Below are 21,714 nucleotides of genomic sequence, written 5' to 3'. Positions count from 1 at the left end.
CACATGCCATAGTGTCACTCAAATATCTAAATCCTTATAGAACTACGTTAGGCAAAAAGTGTACCATTGTGGCATTTTACCCCTCCTTCTTGAATGGAAAACTACAAATACCAGGATGCAATTCAGCAAAAGATAAAACATGGTCTGAGTGCAATACTTTCAAGGACTCACAGTAGCCCGGTTTAAATAATAATAATGCGGCTGCCGTGTGTTTTCTTAGTGTGGTAGGAGATATTTAAAACTAGGAAAACACATGACATCTGGGACTGTGAACTGTCTCCATCCGTGCAGTAACCAGGATGGACCCTGCCTAGCCTCAAAGTGAGGAAGGGGCCAGCTCCCTCAGGCCATGCTGCTGTAAGCAGTCTTTTAACTTGTGCTAATTTATTAAGCAACATGGACTGGGGGTGCCGGTAGCTACCTTGCTTTAAGGCTAAGTAGGGTCCGTCCCGGTTACTGCATGGACGGGAGTCCTGGGTGCCTATTGTCTCATGGACAGTTATTTTTTTCACCCCAACGTCACTGCAGCTGTAGAAATATCGGGTACAGAACTACAGATACCCTCGGCTACCTCTAGTCATTTTATGTATGAACTACATATAGCCAGGGCGATCTGTAGTTTTATAGCCACAGATATTAGAAAACCTGCAGAAAATAAAATGCTTTCTTGCCCCCTAGGCCCTTGTCAAGTGTCCCTCCTCATCTGTGCCAGCTCCCACATTCCACAGATGGCCTCCCCACATCCCCTGCCCTTTCCCATTCCCCCACAACACACACTGTTTCTGTGATGCAGTTTGCTTTCAGATGTCGGCTATTTGCAGTTATAGACGAGGTTACAGAAAAGCTTTGTGTTGCATACTCCGTCCCTAGATCCCTCCAACTCTCAAATTTCACTTGGTGCCCTATAGCCACCGCACACCCCCCTCTAACCTGCTGGCATTTGCATGTTTTTTGACCCGCAAATTACTTTTTCTGCATTTAATTTTCAAATTTCCTCAGCTATAGCTGCAGCTATCACTGGAAATGAGAGAAAAAAAAGATGGCGGCTGTTCTAAAAACACCCAGTTTTGGCTATTTACCCGAGATATAGCTATCTATTTTGGAGAAGGGGACACTCCCTTCTCCATCAAATATTTCACAAACTACTGCACAGAATAACTCCAAACAACAAAAAGGCCTCCAGTAAATGCTTCGTGCCCACGTTGTTTCAGACCTGGTCCAAATCCGTCCAGCAGTTTTGGCTGTGTGGTCCGGCAAACATTGACCTTTGTTTTCTATAGGAAAATTAATGGGAAGTATGCCGCAACTTGTGTGTATGTATACATACATATATAGAAACAAAGAGGAAAAAGGGAACCGCACTCTCCGCGGGCCGATGGAGAACCAATATCAGTAAAGATAGCACAGCTCACAGCAAAGTATTGGTCAAAAATTTAATATATAATATAAAAAAACATAGATGAAAAGCACGGCCGGAAAGGCAGCAGCAACAACAGAGGCAGGACGCCCGAAAGCACGACCCGCACACAACGCGTTTCACGCTCAACTGAGCGCTTGGTCACTTGAAGAAACAATGAACCAGAGCACATTAATAGTTGACAAATGTAGTCCTTTTGCTATTTCAGTGGAACTGGGTAGGTGCATGGGGAGGTAGAATAGGCGGCAGCCATGATGGAATGGAAAGACACAAGTGGCCAACAATGTGAGCCAAATAACAAAGTAGTGCATAGTGCACTGAACACAAGTTGTAACAAAGGGTCCATACATGTATGGTCAGGACCGGTCGCTCCATGCCAGGCAAACCCACAGTTCCACCAGTATGATTTACAATTCTAAAAGAAAAAGGTCATAATATGCATACAGTTGAATGAGTGGAGTTTACACACACAATTGAAAGACTAAAAAAAAACCCATCAGTGCCAGTAAATTAAAACATAAGTACGCCATATCCCGGCCCCATGTTAGGATAAAAACATCTCCGATATGAGAATCATAACTAGACAGTAGTATGGCATCCCAACATGTGTAGTAGCCCTGGTTTGCAGGTATAATTACATGGGTGGTGAGAGAAAACTGAGGGTATTCTCACCCCTAGGTCCCCTCGATCCCCTTCTCAGGAGGCCATGGAAAGGCCATCGCTTTTGGGTCCAGTCCCTGGGGGGTGGAAAGGTGAGGGAGGATCACCTGGGTGGGAGGTCCTCAGAGTTTGGGAGAGGGATAACCTCAGGTGAGACATGGTATCCCCCTTTCCCTAATTAGGACCAACCAAACCCTCCCCGACCATTATAGGTTATTTTAAAACCTCTTCCCCCATTTTCTCCCATTCAACCTTTAAAAGTGCTGGGACGAAGAAGAGGAGTCAGAGGAATGAACACTATACTTTCATTTTGCCACTCTGGTACTGGGACAAGAGAGATGCCTGAAGAGTATGTTGAGAGCCCGGCAGGTCCCCTTTATTGTAGTCCGGCAAACCCAATTAAGGATGCACACCTGCCGCTTGAAGGAGGTTTCAGGTGTATGAAATGAGAAGCAAAGAACACCAAAGAGAGAAGCAGGAGTAGAAGGGAGGCCTGCAGGGAGAGGACCAGCAGGGGACCAATTTTCCCAGGAGGTGGCCACGGTGGCGAGAGAACAGCAGGCGGAGATGCAGAATTATTTGAGAAAGCAGGATGCCGTTCGCATCCGTCCAGAGGCAGCAGATCAGCCAGCGTATGCAAGGCAAGTCCCGGTGAGCGAGCAGGACTGACAGAAGCTGGCTCATCGGCCACCGAAGAAGGCAGAAGCAGCCAGAGTGGCTGAATAAGAATGCCGGAGACCAGTGAGTGTCAAGGAAAGGCACTTGGTAACCAGGGCGTTCTGAGCTGGCTGCGAATGAGGTAACATTTACCGAACTGAACGAAAACATGAATGAAATGGAAGCCTGAAATTGAGCTTAATGAATACATATTGAATACCGAACTGAGTAGAAAGTTGAAATTAAATATATCCGGTGCATATTGAATACCAAACCAAAGGAAATCTTGAAATCAAGCATAAAGAATATCCATTGAATATCAAACTAAATAACACTGGGCAATTAAGCTTGTTATAATGTGAAATGGAGTAAAACTTCAATGGGCAAAGCAAGGAACTGCCAAGGAGGGAAATGCCCATGTGAAAATAACACCTAGAAAAGAGTGTAAGTGAAGTGTGAAAAAGTGCCATAGAAAAGTGGGATATGCACAAAACTACTACAAAGTGAACTTTAAAAGTAAATGCATTGAGGCAAGTCCAAAGACTGGCAAGAGGTGTGTAGCACATTATGGCAGAGCCAAGAGGCTAACCAGGAGAAGCCAGAGAAGTGTGAACCTGAATTTAAAGCCAAGAGGCCAACAAAGAGCAGTTAAGTAAAAATAGCTCTGCACACAGGAGCAGGTATAGAAGAACCTGTGTGAGCTGAAGAGCCTGGGGATCCTGGTTGCGCAGCCTCTGATGGGTGGACCGTGTGGTCTGTCAACTGCGCCTAGACGAGTGAATCCTGAACCATGAAAACTCAGACATTGTGACATGATCAAAAGAAATGTACCGCAAATGAACTTCTGAAGTAAACCAGAAGGAGGGTAAAGTGAACCTAGATTTATGTTGAACTTTTGAAAGACGGAACCTGTGAGACAAGTTGCTAATCTTGGACAAGGGAACCCTGAGAGTTGATTAACTTAAAATGCTGTCTTGGGTATGTGTTTTGAACTGTTATCTTGGGGAAGGGAACCACATAGATTGTATGGAACTGTGTAACCTTGAGCGTGAGGTCATTTTGAGACTTTTGTTGAACTTCCTTGAACTTGGGGAAGGGGAGCTGAAAAGGAAGCTGAGCTGGAAGAAGCTGCGAACTTTGTGCTGATCACTGTTTCTTTCAATTATGACATCCCTACACGTTGTTTAGCTTTAGTTGTAAGGTAAAGTATGTTTTGGACACAGACAGACTTTTAAGTTAAACTTTTTCACTCAGACTTCCCCTAGTTTTATTCAGGTAGAGAAATACTACCTTAGCATAGGGCAAGTTCGTCCTTTTACCACTCTGACTTTTGATTTAATAAAGTATTCTATTTCGAACTTTAAGTCTGTTGTCTGTGTCTTGCTTCATAATACCGTCACAATGGGTATATGTTCATGAGCGATACTTCAATAGAAAGTTCTCGGACAAGGCAAATAATGTGATGAATTCAGAGTCTTGGCCTCTTTCCTATTCCAAGGCCTGCAGGGGAGCAGGAAAGCTGCCCTGCCAGAATCATGTGGTCAGAACTTGGGGCTACCTTGTGGAAGACAAGGGTGTGATCCAGAGTACCCCACCTAAGCCATGCCCACTCCCTGAGCCAGGGAAGACAGCCCCTAAAACACTGGCTATACCAATTCTCCTTGTCCCCTCTGCTTAAGTACAGTTCCCCAGCTGTGCATGAAATCACTATACAGAGGCTCTTGTTATAACGAGGAGAATTATGTTTTTTGTCTTCAAGACCACTGTAGCAACACAGACCCTTTCAAACCTCACCATCTCAGAGTCCATGCTCATTGTCAAGATGGAGAGGCTGCACAAAAATGTAATGCGAAGTGTGGATTTCTCTTCATGATCCTGCATGCCACAAGGGGCCCTGTGGACACTTACGAGCAATTCAGGAGGGCCAGGAGCGCTGAAGCAGAAGAGGATGTGGCAGCAGCTGGCGCTGTCAAGGGACCATCAGGAGTAGATGTGATGCCCTGAGGGGAAGGAGGGACTTCCACTTGATTTCAAGAGGGCTGCTGGCCTTTCATTTCTCATAATGCCTCAGAGAATCTTCTGATGTATAGTTCACCGAGACGCTGGAGCCTGTTCGAGGTCATGGAAGAGAATGAGAGGCAGCTCAAACAATACTGTGGTGCAAGACATGGCTTGACCAGGGAAGAAACCTATAGAAGGCTGACAAATTTAGTAGAAGACAACAGTTAACAAGAGCAGGGAGAAAGACCAGAATGGTGACAACACGAGCCAGGAAATTCTGCACAAGACAGAGAGCACTCTCCTTGGCAAGTTGCGCAGGCTGCCATCCCTGAAGGAGCTAATCCTACTTCAAGGGTTGTGAGGACCTGAAAGATCAGAGTGGCCTGCAAATGGTACTGAGCATAAGGGAGCTAAGATGTTGAATGTTGGCCTAAGCGAATGTTGGCCTGTACCTATATTGCTGAAAGAAAGGAGCTTGGCACTATAGCCCTGAATCAGCTGGATGGTATACCCTGATCCAAGAGATCTGGGCATCATACGACTCTAAGCCACCAAGTGAGCTGTGCACTATATCTCTGATTTACGTGATGAGCTCAGCACCCTATCAATGGCAGCTTGCAAGATATGAGCTGGACAGTATATCCATTGGCACTGAAAAAAGTTCTGGTGGAGTGACCCAGTCACCGTAGGTATTTACCCCATTACCCATCCAGGCAAGGATAAACTCTTTGGAACCATACTTCTGTGTCATGTGTTCTGTTGCTCTGCCACTGACAACGTTATTCATAGTTGTGTGAGGTTTACTGATCTGCCACAAATTGAATGTCTAGCTTCACAAACCTGCCTGGTGTGTAGAATCAGGAGGAGGACACAGATGCACTAAAGGCATGCTCTTACTGTGAAGTTTATTTAAAGTTAAATAAGGTTTACTCTACCTATAACTATGTGGTGCTCCCTGCCTATCTTTCTAGCTAAGGTGCTTGTCAGTCAGAATGAATGTCCAAAAACAAATCCATCCTCTGTCCCAATCTAGCTTTGTGACCCTGCTACTATTGTAACTAAGGTCAAGAAAATGACTCCCTTCTTCTGGTGCTCCTGTTTTGTCACAGGTTTCTTCTCCTCTTATTTCATTCAGTAGACTATATCCAAATAATCTTTTGTCATTGTGATGAATCCTGCGTGCTTCTCACTAAACCCCTGCCTAAGTCTCCTCCCAGATCGCCAGGGAAAGGCAGATGCTTTCTGATCCTGACCTTGGGCGTGATGTTCTGCAGGAGGATCGCCTGGGGGGGGGGGGGAGTTAGGGCTCAGGGAAATGAGAGGACTCTGTGGGGTTGAGACGCGGTATTTGACTTCCCGTAGGGTGGACATATCCTCAATACCAAAGTATCCAATCGCTTGTTATCATAACCATCTATTTGTTCCACAAGTTGATCATCTTAATGTGGGTAAAACCAATCATAAACCCTTAGCCATTGAAAGAAAGAAGATCCTTCTGAAACCCTGGAGACTCATAGAGCTCGAAGCTCCCCTAACTTCCAAAGGTACAGTGAGAGAAAGTCTGTGATGAATAACATTTCAAACTCTAAAGACCTTTATTGCTCTATACAATCCCGTCCTGTGATTGATTCCTATGATATTCCTTTAAAGAATATTATGGGGAACAGAAATAAGTTTGAAACCGAAAATCAAGTTGGAAAAACAAATGTTTTCATTAGGGACTTCAAGTCCCATAATTCCTGAAGTACTGGGATGAAGAAGAGGGCTAAAGAGGAACACCACTGTAGAAGTGGTCAGCTTGTTAGTGGAAATGACCCACACCTGAGGGAGGCTGTGAGGCTTAAAAGGCCCCCTCAGGTGCTGGCCATTAGTTTGCAGGAGAACAGTGTGAGCAGTGTAAGCAGCAGAAGCAGAACCTGGAGGAAGGAGAAGACACTGAGACCACTGTTCAACAGAGAACAGTAGCCGGTCCTGAGAGCATCTTTGTCTCCCGAAGACTTGATTGCAGAGGTTGTGCAGCAGGAAGTGTGAAAGAGGGAAGCTTACCCTCTGAACCCGGTTTTGCAGAGGCTGCGCAGCTGAAAGAGAAAGTGTGGCAAGCTTTGTTAACCACAAGGCTGTGGCCGGCGAGTTCCAGAGAGCCTCGGGAGCAAAGGAAGCTCCTTCTACAAGTGGCATGGCAGCAGCGGACCAAAATTAGCCAGTTGCCAGGTCGCAAGGAGCCTCTGAAGCAGAGTACCTGTGAGCAAAGAGGGAATGGGGTTCACACTCCTTACCCGGTGAGTTCACTAGCTGATAGTGAACCCGGAGAGCTCCGAGACTGCTTGTGTGTACAATACAGGCATTTCCAGAGTAGAAAACACTTGCAAATGAGTGAAAGCAATACTGAAGGCAATTTTGAATACCGAACTATCAGAAATCTGAAAAAACAGTACTTTCCCAAAACAAATGACTGTGTTTAATCATGCAGGTTTGTTGAGCACCCATCAACTAGATGGGACAGTACTTTTAAAACGTAATGCAGACAACCTTTACCCAAGCCAAACGAAAGCAATTTAAAACCAACAGACTATTGAAAGTTTAAAAGGTTATAAAATATATTGCCAATATTTGAAGAAGCATATAACAAAAGCTGGTATAAACCCACATTGCCAAAGTCAAGGATGAGGCAGTATAAAACCTTATCCTTGTCAGTGTTAGGTTGCTAACACAGTGGGGAAACAAGAGTGGCAAGAAGGCTGCCCTTCTGGCAAAGGTTGTTCAGAAGGAGAGGTGCTTAACTTGCAAAGGGTTTGGAAAGTGTAAAAGAGTGCTAAAGAGCACCAATGTGAATCTTGCTTTCCCTGACAAATTGCATAAAGTCTAATGTTGTAAAGCAGTGAAAACTGTAGAGCTGTTTTTAAGCTGATTCTAACCACAAGAGGCACTTGTTGTTGTGAATTGCTGTTCAGGCAGGGGAGTATAACCGATCAGCGAACCTTTGAAGTAGTAGGCCTTGCATGCGAGTAAACCAGGTAGAAGTTGAAGTGCTGTAAAGTAGTGTTAACAAGTTATTCTGACAAACTTTTGATGCTGAAGCAAGAACTGTATACAACTGCTGCAGAGGAGTTATATTTCTTCAGAAATAATAAGTTGTTGCCAAGCATCCGGACAGAGACAATTTGTTTTTAATGAAATATTCTTTGTTTCTGTGAAGATCATTTTGAATCATACTATTGCAAGTGGAACCACTGGAGTGTTGGAACTTTCTGTTGTCAAGTTCGAGTCACAAAGAACTGTGTTGGAGCTTTGTTATACACCAGGATGTTCTTGTTTCTTTTGGGAACTGTTGAGCAGAGTCCTGGTTGAATCTGGGGAAGGGGATTCACTCAGAATATAAGGAGACTGATTTTATATTGTGAACTTAGCGATTATATTTTTGTTGCCTTTTGAACGGCCATTCATTACCTTGTTGAGTTACTGGATGTATAGGTGTGAGGGACAGGTTTTCTTTGTTAGAGTGTTTCCTTTGGTTTATTTGAGGCAGCGAAATCCTCGCCAGGGTAGGTTTAGTTTGCCGTTTATCCAACATTTTTATTTAACAAAATGGCATTCTTTGGAAAACCTTCACAAAAATGTCCGCCTCACATTTCGGACTTTTAAGGGACTGTTGCCTCCCTGGTGCTTATTCCTCCTTGTCAGCTTAAGTCTACTTAGGTTCCTGAATCTCTGTTGCACTCTTCTTACTTTTACAGTAGTTCAAGTTCCAATAACAATTCCCCCTTCCCAGAGTGCAGTTTCATATAGGAATTTGGGCTTCCTGGTTTCACATGTTCGTTCTCTGCAAATTGCTCTTTCTTGTGCTCTTTCTTATCTCTGAGATATGGGTGGTCCTTTCCTTTTTCCCAGAGTGATAAGCCTCCAACTTCATTTCTTTCCTACTGTATGGTTTTAGTATTTCATATCTCATCCAAACAGTTCTGTCACTGGATTATTTCCAATAGTTTTACCATTAGTAAAACTATTGGTTTTACTGGACGAGTTTCGCTTAACTTATGAGTTCTGCTTAGTTTGCCGATATTCCCATTCCCCTTTTTACATTCTGAGTTCTGAGGCAACGTCCGTGCTACCTGCAGGCCCTTAAATTCCTTTCCCTCTTGTCACCGCTCCACGGCCTGCTCTCCGTGGCGTCTCATTCCTGGATGTGCTATTCTCGTCTTTGGGCCATGACACGGATCGTGACTTTGACTGGGAGCTGCTTACTCCCCTGGATGGTCTTGGCGCTGTTGTACGGGAAGACTGCCCACATTGATTCTGTGGTCACGCCACAACTGCCTTTTCTCCTCTGCCTTGCTTGGCTTTCTTTTGCTCTTGAACGCCAGTTGCTCAGCCTTTCTGGTTCGGTGCTGCAGAGGCACTATCGCACATTGGCTCTGCCTTCTGCCAGACTACCGCCTTCTTCCCCTTCTTTACCCACAGGGAGATTTCCCTGCATCTCTCGTGTCTTCACTGGCTCTCTTCCTCCTCTCTCTCACTGGTTAGTCTCGCATCACTTTTCAGCCTCCTTGTGGCAGTCCATTGAAGACTTGAATTTAAAGGGATGTCTTCCATTTCTTGGTGTTCATAATAGTTTCACCTTATCTGCATGAGTTTGATAACAGTTTGGTATATTGTATAAGTCTATATAAGCCATCAATTGGAGGCCACCAGGGAGTTCTTCAAAGGAATGGGAGTCCTTGTGCCCAAAGTGGGGAGTCTCTCCCGGTGAAGTCCCACCTGCCTTGACCCGCAAGTGATGGTGTTGCAGAGTGGGCTGGACTCCCAAGCCTCATAGGGGAGGACCCCTCCTTGGGAAGAAGTGACAAATTCCCTCAATTCTTCACATAACCCACCCCTTATCATTGTGACTTGCTCTTCTTTGCTGATGGGGAATCAACTCAAGAAATCAACATTTCCTTGGTCTTGACCTTTCTGATGTGCAATCATAAAACAGAAGGGTTGGAGTTCCAAGAACCACCTCATGACTCGAGGAGTGGAATCCTTTCTCAAGCTCATCTATGTTAACGGGGTGTTGTCCTTGATTAGTCTGAATTTCCATCCTATTAGATAGTATATTAAATGGGTGATGGCCCATTATATGGCCAGAACCTCCAGTTCTACAGTGGCATCATAGTATTGTCCTCTGGGGAAGAGCTTCCGACTTGTATGTAGTATAGGGTGTTCAATGCCATTCTGTTCCTGGGAGAGCACAGCACCTAAGCCCGCTTTTTAAGTATCAGTTTGCAATATAAAGTCTTGATTGAAATCGGTCATTTTAAGAACAGGTTCACTACACAAGATTTGCTTCAGACCATCAAAGCTGGCTTGAGATCCTTTGTCCCAAAGTAGTTTTTGTGGTTGGACATTTTTGAGCTTGTCAGTTAAATTAACTGTAATTGTGGAGTAATTGGGGAATACATCTCTGGTAATATCCAGTTAACCCCAAAAGGCATGAAGATCTCTTTTTGGTCTTGGGAACTGGTGTTGACTGAACTTTCTCATTTTGTGATATATTAGACCATTCATTATGAAGAATCCTATATGTAGAAGTCCATAAAAGCCATCACTTGGTGGCTATCAGGGAGTTCCTCACAGGAATGGGAGTCTTTGTCCCCAAAGGGGAGTCTCTCCCAGTTAGGTGCCACCTGCCTCGACCCCCTAGCGAAGGTGTTGAGGAGTGGGTGGACTCCCAAGCCTCACAGGGGAGAGCTCCTTGGGACGAAGTGACAAATTCCCTCAATTCTTCACATACCCACCCCTTATCTTTGTGACTTCTTCTTTGCTGATGGGGAATCAACTCAAGAAAACAACATTCCCTTGGTCTTGAACTTTTTGATGTTCAATCATAAAACAGAAGGGTTAGAGTTATCGGACCATTCCTTACAAAGAATCCTAAGTACTTCACAGCAGATTGAGCATGATGAGACACTTGTAGGATGGCTGGATGGCCCGCTTTTGTCAGGGCCCTGGTAATTTCATATAAATGATGGATTCGGTCTGCAAACTATGCCTATGAATGACCATATCATCCAAATGTGCCCCACACTAACTGAATTATGGCCTTTATAATGTATCCAGTAGTCTCTGAAAAGTGTCAGAGGCCCTATGTGACCAAAAGGGCAATACACGTTGTGGGGTGGAGAAAGCTCTTTTTGCTCGATCCGATGGGTTTAATGGGACCTGCCAAAAGCTCTTTTTTAGATGTAACGTAAAGATGTATTTGACCTAGACTATCTTTTCAAATAGTTGATCTATTCAGGGCATGGGATAATTGTTGAATACTGATATGGAATTCAGCATTCGAAGTGGATGCAAAACCGCCAGTATTGATCGGGTTTCACCACCAGAACAAAGGCTGTGGAGCAAGGACTTTAGGAGGGCTTGATTATATCCGCCTTGAGCATTTCCTCTAGCTCTTGTTTGATTATTTTCATTTGAGTCTCAGGGATCCGATATGGTTTTAAGATTTTCCCTGCGGGTGTTCTAATGAAATAGAAAAAAATGACCACTCTGCCTGGTTGATCTGTAAATACCTCAGGGAACTACTCGAGTAGGTCAATAACAATGGTCTTTTGGGAAAGAAAGAAAGCAGATGGAGATAAAGAGGGTTCTCTATCAGATTCTGATAGGAGAGCGGCCATAGTGACTGTAGCATCTTGGTTAGGGTCGACTTGACACACTTTTAGCAAGTTGACATGATCATTTTGCTTTTATTTTGTCTATCTGACTGGGAAACCAGATCATTTAAAGGGCCTTTCTGTTCCAGGATGGTATATGGACTGTGCCATTTATAAATAATCTTGTTTTCTGAAGTAGGCAGAATGACCAAGACTACTTGATCCACTGAAACGGTATGGGGTATGGCTTCTTTATTATATGTGACCTGCTTTTGTTCTTGTACCTATTCAGGATGTTTACTCACAATTTAATCTACTTCTGCCATAAGGGCTTTTAGTTTCTGTGTGGTCTGAGAAATGAGTTAAGTAGCCTCTTCTCATTCCTCCGAAGTTTCCCTTAACATGTCTAGGACATCCTGAGGCTCCCTCCCATAGAGTAATTCAAATGGGGAACACCCGAGGGGTGCTTTGGGTGTTTTCCGGACGGCGAATAGAGCTCAGAGTATCATTACATCCCAATTCCTTCCGTCGGCCTCAACCAATTTTCTTAATATTGCTTTAAGGGTTTGATTGAAACGGTCCACCAGACCATCAGTTAGTGGATGCTATGCTGATGTTTTTAAGGTCTTAATATAGAGCATTCCTTTTATTTTTTATCTGTTTGCATGATTTTTGACATAAAGGTAGTACCCTGGTCTGCAAGAATCTCTTTAGGAAATTCTATCCTAAAAAATAAAAATGGCAAGAGGTGTTTTAGTGTTTGCTGGGTTGTATTATTACAGGGGGGAAAGGCTTCTGAATAACGAGTGGCGTAATCCATAATGATGAGGTATAGATTCCCAAGCTTGGATGTCTGGAAGGGCCTCACTATGTCCATTGCTATTCTTAGAAATGCAACCTCAATAATAGGTAGTGGAGCAGGTGAAACAGGAGTGGTTGCTGTCCGCAAGTCGGAACGAAGTTCTTGATATCAGCAAATAGTCCTGGCTGCTAAAATTGAGAATTGATCTGGCTGTGTTTTTCCGATTCCCTGATGTCCGGATGTCAGGTGAGAGTGGGCGAATTTGAGAAGTACTCGTCTATGGCTTTGTGGTACAACTAGCTGCTTACACCATACTCTGTCACCGCTTATATCCCCGCGATAGAGCAAACCTTTTTTTTGAAAAAAGAAAGGACTAGCTTGGCTTCACCCCTTTTCCTCAGCAGGGACTTACTGAAGGCCTTTGTGAGAATGGGGTAAGAATGGGGTAATTCCTTTGAGAAAAGGTGAGGTCTGTTAAGGGGTCCACCTCTTATTTCATCAGGAAGCTTCTCTATTTGGGGAATGCCTGCCTCCCCAAACCCTTTGGTTCCTAGCTCTGTCTCTGTTTGCTCTATTATTTCTCGTGGTCTCTGCACTGTTGTATGGGCTCCTCTGCCTTCCTTGGCTTTCTTCTGCTCTTGCACGCCGTTAGATCGGAATTTCTGGTTATGTGCTGTAGTGTCTTATTCACATGTCAGTTACGTGTTCTCCCAGATCCCCGACTTCTTCCGCTGCTTTGCGCATGGGGAGCTTTCCCTGCATCTCTTGTATCTTTGCTCTCTCTCGGCCTTCTCACTCTCACTGGTTAGTCTGGCATCTCTTTTCAGCCTCCTCATGGCAGTCCATTGTTGACTTCAATTTAAAGGGATATCTTCCATTTCTTGTAGTTCATACTATAAATTCACATTATCTTCATGAGATTGATAACAGTTTGGTATATTGTATAAGTCCATATCAGCATCACTTTGAGGCCATCAGGGACTTCCTCACGGGAACCGCAGTCCTTGTCCCCAAGGAGGGAGCCTCTCCCGACGAGGTTCCATTTTCCTCGACCCCTTGTGGGGGTGTTGCAGAGCGGGTTCACCTCCATAGCCTTACAAGAGGGGAGCTCTCCCTTTGGGGAAAAAGTGATGAATTTACTCAATTCGTCACACTGGTCAACACAAATGATAATGTTATGGGATTGTTACATTGTAAATATCACCTCCAAATGTGACAGGAACCCCTCTTCTTGAGACCACCTTAGAGATAATGCATGGGCATAAGATTCAGTAGTGAATGTGGCTTATATCACACTATCGTGAAAGAAAGAATGGTGAGAGATATAAATGAATTGGTCAACATTAAACAAAACGTGTTGGTTTGCATGGATTTTCAAAGGAAGAAAGTTAATTTTCCACCTTCATTTAATTCTTTTTACCCACTTAATTGTACTTCCCTGACAGATGGGCTTCAGCAATATTTTGTTGTGCAGCTTCTTATAAAAGCGAAGCAACTGTGATGTTGGTTCTTAATGAGTACCTTCATGGTTTCCATTATGGTAATTCTCCATTAGGCTTATTCTTTCATTGAAGTATCTATAATTCGTGTATCTGGACTTTCAATGAAATACTGCTACGTGAAAGGAAAAAAAAGAAATTGAATTGCTTCACATTGATGCAACAACCTCCTGTTCTGGGAGATAGTCACTAACTCATGGAGAATAATCCATGGACTGACCTAAAAGCTCATGACAGACCTCTCTCCATCTGCAGATGATTTGTATCACATGCAGTGTGTGAAATATATTTCTTGAAAGATGTTATTCTCATGGATTAGCGATTTTGCAAATGTTTCTTTTTGTAGTGGTGCTCTTCCCGCTCTAATTAATGAAGTATGGGTATCAGCGTTGATCAAATAGACTTATCTCGATTGCTGTGTACCTCTAAAGTGTAATGGTTTCTTTTCTCAAATAGATTGTCAAATATGCACATTTATATATTTGTGGGTCTTCTCAACCACTGAAAGTTTGAAAAATGCTCATTCCTGTATACAGATAGGTCATGTTTCCTTCATACTAACAAGATGGTGGCCACATTGGTGCATAAGTGTACAGATGCGGGCCTCATAACGATAGGTTTGGAAGATCTTGCTGTCGCTTATTTTAGTTGGCTGGCTCTCATGTTGGAAGATTTGCAAGGCTTTTATTTTTGTTTTCCTCTTAAGAGCAGAATTGTTGGCACAGGTATGTTGTGGGTGGGCACATAGAGCAGAGGTGATTGTTTGTTTTTAAAGTTTTAAATTTGTAACGCCAATGTTTATAGAAACGTGAATTTCATAAATTCAACATTTTTGTCTTTTTGTATTTCTATGCTTTTAAATACAAAAATTGATGTTTGGAAAAAAAAAATCTGTAACTGATTTTAACATATTAATGTTATGTTTTAAAATACCTTATTCTGCTGCACTCCTTACACCCCCCCACTATTTTCCATATATTCAGATATTACCCTTGCTTTGTAATCCTGTACTTATATTTTAACATTCTATCTTTTCTCCTCCAGATATTTCCTCTGCCTTTCTGCCCCTTTTGATGTTTTTTTTCTTTTAATATCGAGAATAAGTGAACTTCCTTCATTGCCCCTCTACATCCACCCTACGACTTCCTCATAGCTATTTATATTAATGGTTACATTATTTCAAACGTTTTCTGACTTATTTTTCACTTTGGACTTTTAAACATTGTTAGCCAACATGTGCTTTATTTGTGGTCGTCTTTTTAAAATTATTTAGTGATGATGATGATGATGATGGTTGATCAAAATATACAGTTTCAAAGGCACCTTTTTCATCACTGATAGACATCCCTATGAGACATTGTGATGCCCCCACTCCTGAAGAATTTATCTCCTCATCTACCTTATGCACACAATCTGAAATCATTACTTAACACTTCTATGTACAGTGATCTGTTGCTTCTGTAGTAGTGTTCCACTATGTAACACTACATGGATACATTCTTGGCTTTAGCCTGATGTAAGTCTCATATTTTCGTCTCATCTTACTTTTAATCATCATCTGTCTTGGATCTTTCAGTATCATTGTAGGGCCCAAAGGTTGTGCTTTACATTTGTGCAGCTAGTGTACTCTTTAAGCTGATTATCTTTTTGTCATGCCTTATGTTTGATGTAACATCATTAAATATTTCTAGACCATGCCTTACGTGTATAAGGGCAATTCTAAATATGAAGGCAGATTTACTGGAAACAATGTTTATTCTAGCGCCAACTTTGAACTTAACAGTCTGAGTTAAATTGATGAATGTAATAGTCTAGAACAGCGGCAGAAGGCTGCGTTTGTGTTAACTGACCAGGAAAGTAGGTTCCTACAGCCGGTTGTGGAGGTTTTCATCAGATTCCCTAGCATTTCACTGTAACGTTTCACACAGATTCCTATATCTGAGCAGCTTGCACCACTTGATATCACCAGAGATCTTTTATGATGGGTTATTTCTTTCTCATATCGGTTATCTTTACCGTTTTTTAAAAAAATTTATTTCTTTTTTTTTAATGGTTGAGTTTGTCGACTGATTGAATAATAACTCCAGTCAGGTTTTCAGGATACCGATGACTGTGCCTTGCTTACAACGGTTTTCTTTTTTCTTTTAACATTTAGAAGAAAAAATAAACGATTTTGAAACGGTGATATATTTTCTTGGCAAAAGCAGATTTTGTTCTGCAAGTTCAGGTTAACTTGGGCCCCTTCTTCGAACAGTTTATGATTACTAAGTTTTATAAGAAAATTACACACCTAAAGAAAATGATTATAATACTATTCTACATGTCTGTGAAATGAAGACCGTTTATAATCAATTGGATCGAAATGAACTGGCTATCATTAATTACCCTCTGATTTCAGTACTGAATCAAAAACTATTTTTAAAAAAAGCTGTATTTTATATCCACACAATGGTATAAATTCTGTTTCACTGAAATCCGACAATGATCTAGGTTAAGAACACTCCTATGTCATAAAAGCAGACCCACATTATTAAATGAGCTTTATTGTTGAGATTGAGTGCCCTGAACATGTATTATTTTACCATAGATATGAATGAACACAGCTCCAGAAGTCACAGCATCTTTTTGATAAACATAAAGCAGGAGAATGTGGAAACCGAGAAGAAACTCTGTGGAAAGCTTTATCTGGTTGATCTGGCAGGAAGTGAAAAGGTAAATGAAAGAATATGTTCCTTGTCCTGTCATTTTGATCTGTTGTTCTTTCAAATGATAGTGTGCTGTGCGCTTGATGGGTCATTCCATTCAGTTGCAAGGGCTGAAGTTGCATAGATATCCGAGGTTGTATGTTCCTGAATAAATAAAACAACATTTTAGCATTTTAAGTCTTTATAGTTCAGCATGTTTCTAACTTTGCATGTGCCTAAAAGTCTGTATAGTTTGTGTGCGGTGCATGGAAACAAGTCTTCTTTTTTTAAATGTGGTTTTACATTTTATAAGGGATGGTGACCTCTCAGCTGCTTCATACAGAAGAGCAGGTTTCCCATAACCTATGTAAGAACCAGGACCAACCATACATGTACAGACCAACTATTTACATGGGATAAATACTGGAACTTATTCTCGGAAATTATTAGTCGTACCAATTAATGAAAACATTTTAAATGAATAGCAAGAGGGGGGAGAGTTTTTATTAAACGGAGAACAAATACACAGGGGTATGTATAAAAGATTTTGAGTATACAACAAATGAGAAGTGCCACATAAAGGTACAGCAGTAAACCTAAACAAATATTTTCAAGTAAATGAGAAAAGCATGTTGTGCATAATCCTCACACTACGGTGGATACCACCCAAATTAGTTCATACATTTAAAAGTTCATACCTAAAATTGAATGATCATAATCTAATTAATTGAATTTAAGGCTAGCACATGAGTCTTTATGATCCTTTTATTGAAGTGCAGATGAGGGGATACAATCACTCCAGCCTTCAGGACACTTAACCAACCGCAAAAAGCACCAATCGGTTTCGATGTACTTGGTCAAATTTACCACATCTTCAGGGTGATGCCACTAGAGAGAAACACTAAGTGTGTTCCCTGTTCACTTAGATACATAAAGCTATTTTAACTTAACCTGTAGACAAGGCACAGGGTAGCATAAATTAATTGGGTGAACCTGCACCCCTGATGGTGACCACCACCTCATGTGTGCCCATGTACCACACTAGTCACAATAATATGGTCCCTGATTCAGTAAAGCTGCTTGAAAACCAGATACACACTTTTATCCTTATTCCAGACCACAGTAAAGCTGTCTTGGTAAGCACGCTGTACAATTTAGTTCGCATACCTGCAACATTATGTTCATGGCAGCGTGTCTGCAGTCACAAAGCTCCTTAAGTATTTAACCATTTTGATGTGTTCTTGTGTGCTGTTACTTCAGCCGAGGTACGCCAAGGCACTTATATTAAATGTGCCTCCATGGTGAAGGAATTAATTGAAAAAATATATCTTAGTTAAAGCACTCCTAGTGTAGTTAAAAGAACGCTAATATGACACCAACGTACATTTAAGGAGGTTTTCAGCAGGGCACATCGTTCAGCCCGCGTTAAGTAGAAGTGCTGTTATGAATAAATCAAAGCATTTCTAAAGCATGTGAGGGCCACACAGCAATTTGTTACAGCAGAAACTGAGGAAAGGATTCAGCCCGTTTAGTCCCTCCACTCCAGTTGAGTAGGAGATTAACCTCGTTGGGAAGCATAGACATGAAGGAAGGAAGCTAAATCACTCAGTAAATGTATTAAACAGTGGCCGTCTTGGAGTGCAGAGCGATTCCTCCTATTGGTTTTAACCCCTCTCAATTGTTTAAGGTTATACATCCAAAGTTGTTCTTTATATGATAAGTTATTAAGCAATGTTTGGGCATTTGAGAAAGTAACCTTTTCAATCACAAACCAAGTGAAATCATCTAGACTGTGGCCCTGTGTATCAGAATGGGTAACACGTGGTGCATTCTGTTAGTGAGTACAGATTTTGGAATGGTGTTCATTTATGCAAATGTGAACTGGTCGTGTTTTGCCTACGTACATTTTTGGGCCTGGGAACCTAATGCCATAAATAACATTTCTGCTTTGATATGTAGTAAATGTTCTCAGTTCCCATGCTTTATCATCTTGGCAAAAAGAAGTTAAACGTTCTGGAAATGTGCAGGCCGTACAGCTCACGCTTGGGAAATTACCTTTGGGGGCATTCCATAGGCCTGATATAGTGGATAGGAGTTTGTCAACCGCCATAGATGCTTTCACCAGAATTCGTTTCAGAGTTTTGCCTTTATTGAAAGCAAAAAGTGGTTTGTCATTTGAAACATTAAGGGCACTGAAATGTTGACAGTTTTTTTTTTAATCCTAACTTTTATTGCCTCGCTAAATTTACAGAAAGAGGTAACAGATACCAAACCATTATTTCTTCTTCTTCGTATGATCGGTATCAAACAGGGAGTTTCTTTGGGTATATTTAGCATTCTTATGGCATTGTTTAATATGTTTACAGGGATATCCCCATCTCCAATAATCACCCCAGATCATAAGTACATCATCTATAAATCTTTTATAGAAAGATATAGATTCACAAAATGGGTTTCTGGGATCAAAGATATGTTTGTCTTCAAAGGTTGCCATAACCAATATCGCCAAATTTGGAGCAAAATTGCAGTCCATAGCAGTACCTTTCCATTATAGTTCTTTTATAATGTGCTCCATACCAGAGATTGGTTTCTTAGCGCAGGATCGGGATTCAAACCTGTGGTGTGCTGCAGTGTTTGCTTCCAAGACACATGCCTTGCCTCGGAGCTATGCCCACCTCACCATTGTTTGTAAAAATCTTGTGGAAACATGAAGAAGCTGTTCTTAAGGCCTAGGGCTGCACACTCCAGTTAAAAAATCAGTGGGAATGTCAGGTAGGGCGATTATCAAGGCCTTCCACCAGTCTAATGATATCCCGTGTGTCTTTAACGTAGGTGCATGTCTGTGCCACCAAAGATTTTATGAAGAAGTCAACATAGACTGAAAGGAACTCAAGAATAGATCTACATCCCAAGGCTTTTGGACATCCGGGGGTTTTGTGACATCCTTGTGAATTTTAGGAGGAATAAAACAAAGGAACTCTTCCCTCCATAGGGTTAATAGAATAATGTTCGTATTGAGACAGACATTTTCTAAACCTTTTGGGGAGAGTTCGTTGATAATTTTTTGAATAACATGAGTGGGACTGTCCACTAGGTTGTAATAATGCTTTGGGATAGGTAACAGTCTGGTTGTATACTAATTGACCTTTTCACAATTGACCCTTTCACAATTGACCTTGAGAGAATTGACCTAATTTAGAAGGTCAATTAGGACATATATGCGGGGGTAAACCCCCCGCATTCCCCCCAGTCAATCCAAAACCCCCCGCAACCCCTCACCCAATCCCCTTATATTTATAATCCAAAGCCAACCCAATAACAATACATATATAAAATAACTAAAATAATATAAAGGTCAATTGTGCAGAAGGTCAATTATGACCACTATAAGTCAATTGTGCTAAAGGTCAATTGTAAAATGTCAATTTGGATAATATCAACAGTCTATGTACTTCCTCATCAAATGTATTGATATCTAATAATGCTATCTCTCCACCCTGCAATGGCGCAGACGGACTAAAAAACGGTGGTGTGGAAGGTTGCCCAGAGCAATGCCAGTGGTTCAGATTCATTTGAAACCTTCCACCCATCACTTTTGTGGTCACATCTCTCCACCCTTATCAGCTAGTTTTATAATGATGCATGTATCCTTTTGTAACAAATCAATCGCTTCAAATTCAGTATTTTTTCAAATTGGTTTTAAATTATCTAAATTTCGAATCCATAATATTCTCTAGTTCCGACAGTTCATTTTTCAAAAATGGCTATCCCTTGAGGCATATCTGAGATGTTTGGAATGAACATGGATTTTGGTCTTAAACCTGTTAAGTCAGTACTAGTATCAAAACCAGTATTAGAAAAGAAGAATTTTAGTCGCACCTTTCCAAATAATTGTTGAACCTCTGCAATTAACTGCATTTGACTAGGAGTATGAGTGGGGACAAAAGTAAGACCTCTGCCGAGGACTTCGATCTCTTCCACGTTGAAGACTGCAGAAGATTAAATACAAATTAAGCTATCGGACTACTGGCAGCGGTAAGCATGCCTCAGAGTCTGAAATGTTAGTTCTTGTGCTGGTGCTTCTTGATGGGGAAGATGGGGTGGGGACCACCTCTTTTTGAAAGTCATGACCCACAGCTGGAAACCGTTCCACCCCAAGGGCCACCTCTTTCTAAAAAAGTAGATTGTGTATGGAGTGAAACAATAGTGTCAGGTTGTTCATCTCCTTCCCCTACGAATTGCCTGAAGGGCCTACATTTGCTTGAAATTTCCCAATAGTTTGGAAAACAAAATCCTTAGCTAATTATGGATAAACAGTCTCTGAACAAAACTTGGCAATATCTTTCTTTAGGTTGTTACTCTTTTTTATTAATGGTCTAAGTTTTTAATTCTAAGAATTGTTTGACAAGTTTATTTTTTGCATCAGTAATGACTGCGGGGGTCATTAATAGTTGGGCGGTATCCCGGCGGTAAATCTGCCAGGATACTGACTGCCCAAGGCAATAAGCGTTACCGCAATTTGGTCTAGCGTTATTAGCGCTGGATCACAAGTTGCAGTGGCTGGGTAAATCCCAATTTTTTCAGAGTCCATGGCACTCAGTGGGGCATTTTGAGCGCAATTACTATGCATTCACCTCCAGCTGAGAGATGGAGGTGAATGCTCTGAGGTCCCCAATCTCGGGATTGGGCGGAGTGGTAATGCAGCGGTAATAACATTAGTGAGGCCAAACCTATAGTGAGGCCCAGTGCAATAAAAAATGTTTAAAAAACTGTTGCTTATAATGTAGGTCCTCATGTATTTTCTGGATGACTTGTTGCACTGTTCTGATAGACAGGACTAATACATCACGGCTGCACTCTGTTGCTACCTGACTGAAGGCAGTTTTATATTCAGAATCAACAAAAAATAAAAATGGACGATTTTGATTTGTAAACTTTGTGGTATAAAATTAGAATTCAAGTACTCTTTAAGAGTAAATGGCATCACTAGAAGTGGCATTGCTGCCACTAGCTTGAATGTCCAAATTCTCTGCTGGACCACCTAGGAAAATCCAATATCTCACCAACCTCGGCTTAAGCTGGGACAGAGAAACCTAAAGCCTAGCATCAATGTTGAAATAAAAAAGTGAAGCTTTTATACTCCTAAAGTAAAGTGCAGGAGGAAGGGCTTGGGTATGTTGCATGACAGTACTTTCTTAGATTACCACAGACAACTGCAGGTTTAAATGGGTCAATCTATTGGGGGGGGAGGTACAATAACATGCTGTCTTGTAGGATATCCTGCACATAACACCTGTTCTTGTGGCAAAATGCTGGCACTGATGTAAAAAGTTATGTTCTCTTTGTGGTTATCATTTTT

General features: G+C 41.8%; 1 protein-coding gene across 1 annotated transcript in view; it reads left to right on the top strand.

Moving 5' to 3' along the window:
* Positions 1-21,714, top strand: part of KIF5C (kinesin family member 5C) — an 870,858-nt gene that overhangs the window by 473,187 nt on the left and 375,957 nt on the right. Inside the window, exon 8 of the mRNA XM_069616501.1 lies at positions 16,259-16,383. Coding sequence (XP_069472602.1) covers positions 16,259-16,383 — 125 coding nt within the window. The remainder of the gene's footprint in view (positions 1-16,258; positions 16,384-21,714) is intronic.

The sequence above is a fragment of the Ambystoma mexicanum genome, chromosome 9 (assembly GCF_040938575.1).
Source record: "Ambystoma mexicanum isolate Mex_15411 chromosome 9, UKY_AmexF1_1, whole genome shotgun sequence".
In the NCBI taxonomy this organism is placed as follows: domain Eukaryota; kingdom Metazoa; phylum Chordata; class Amphibia; order Caudata; family Ambystomatidae; genus Ambystoma; species Ambystoma mexicanum.
This window is presented reverse-complemented; position numbering and strand designations above follow the sequence as displayed.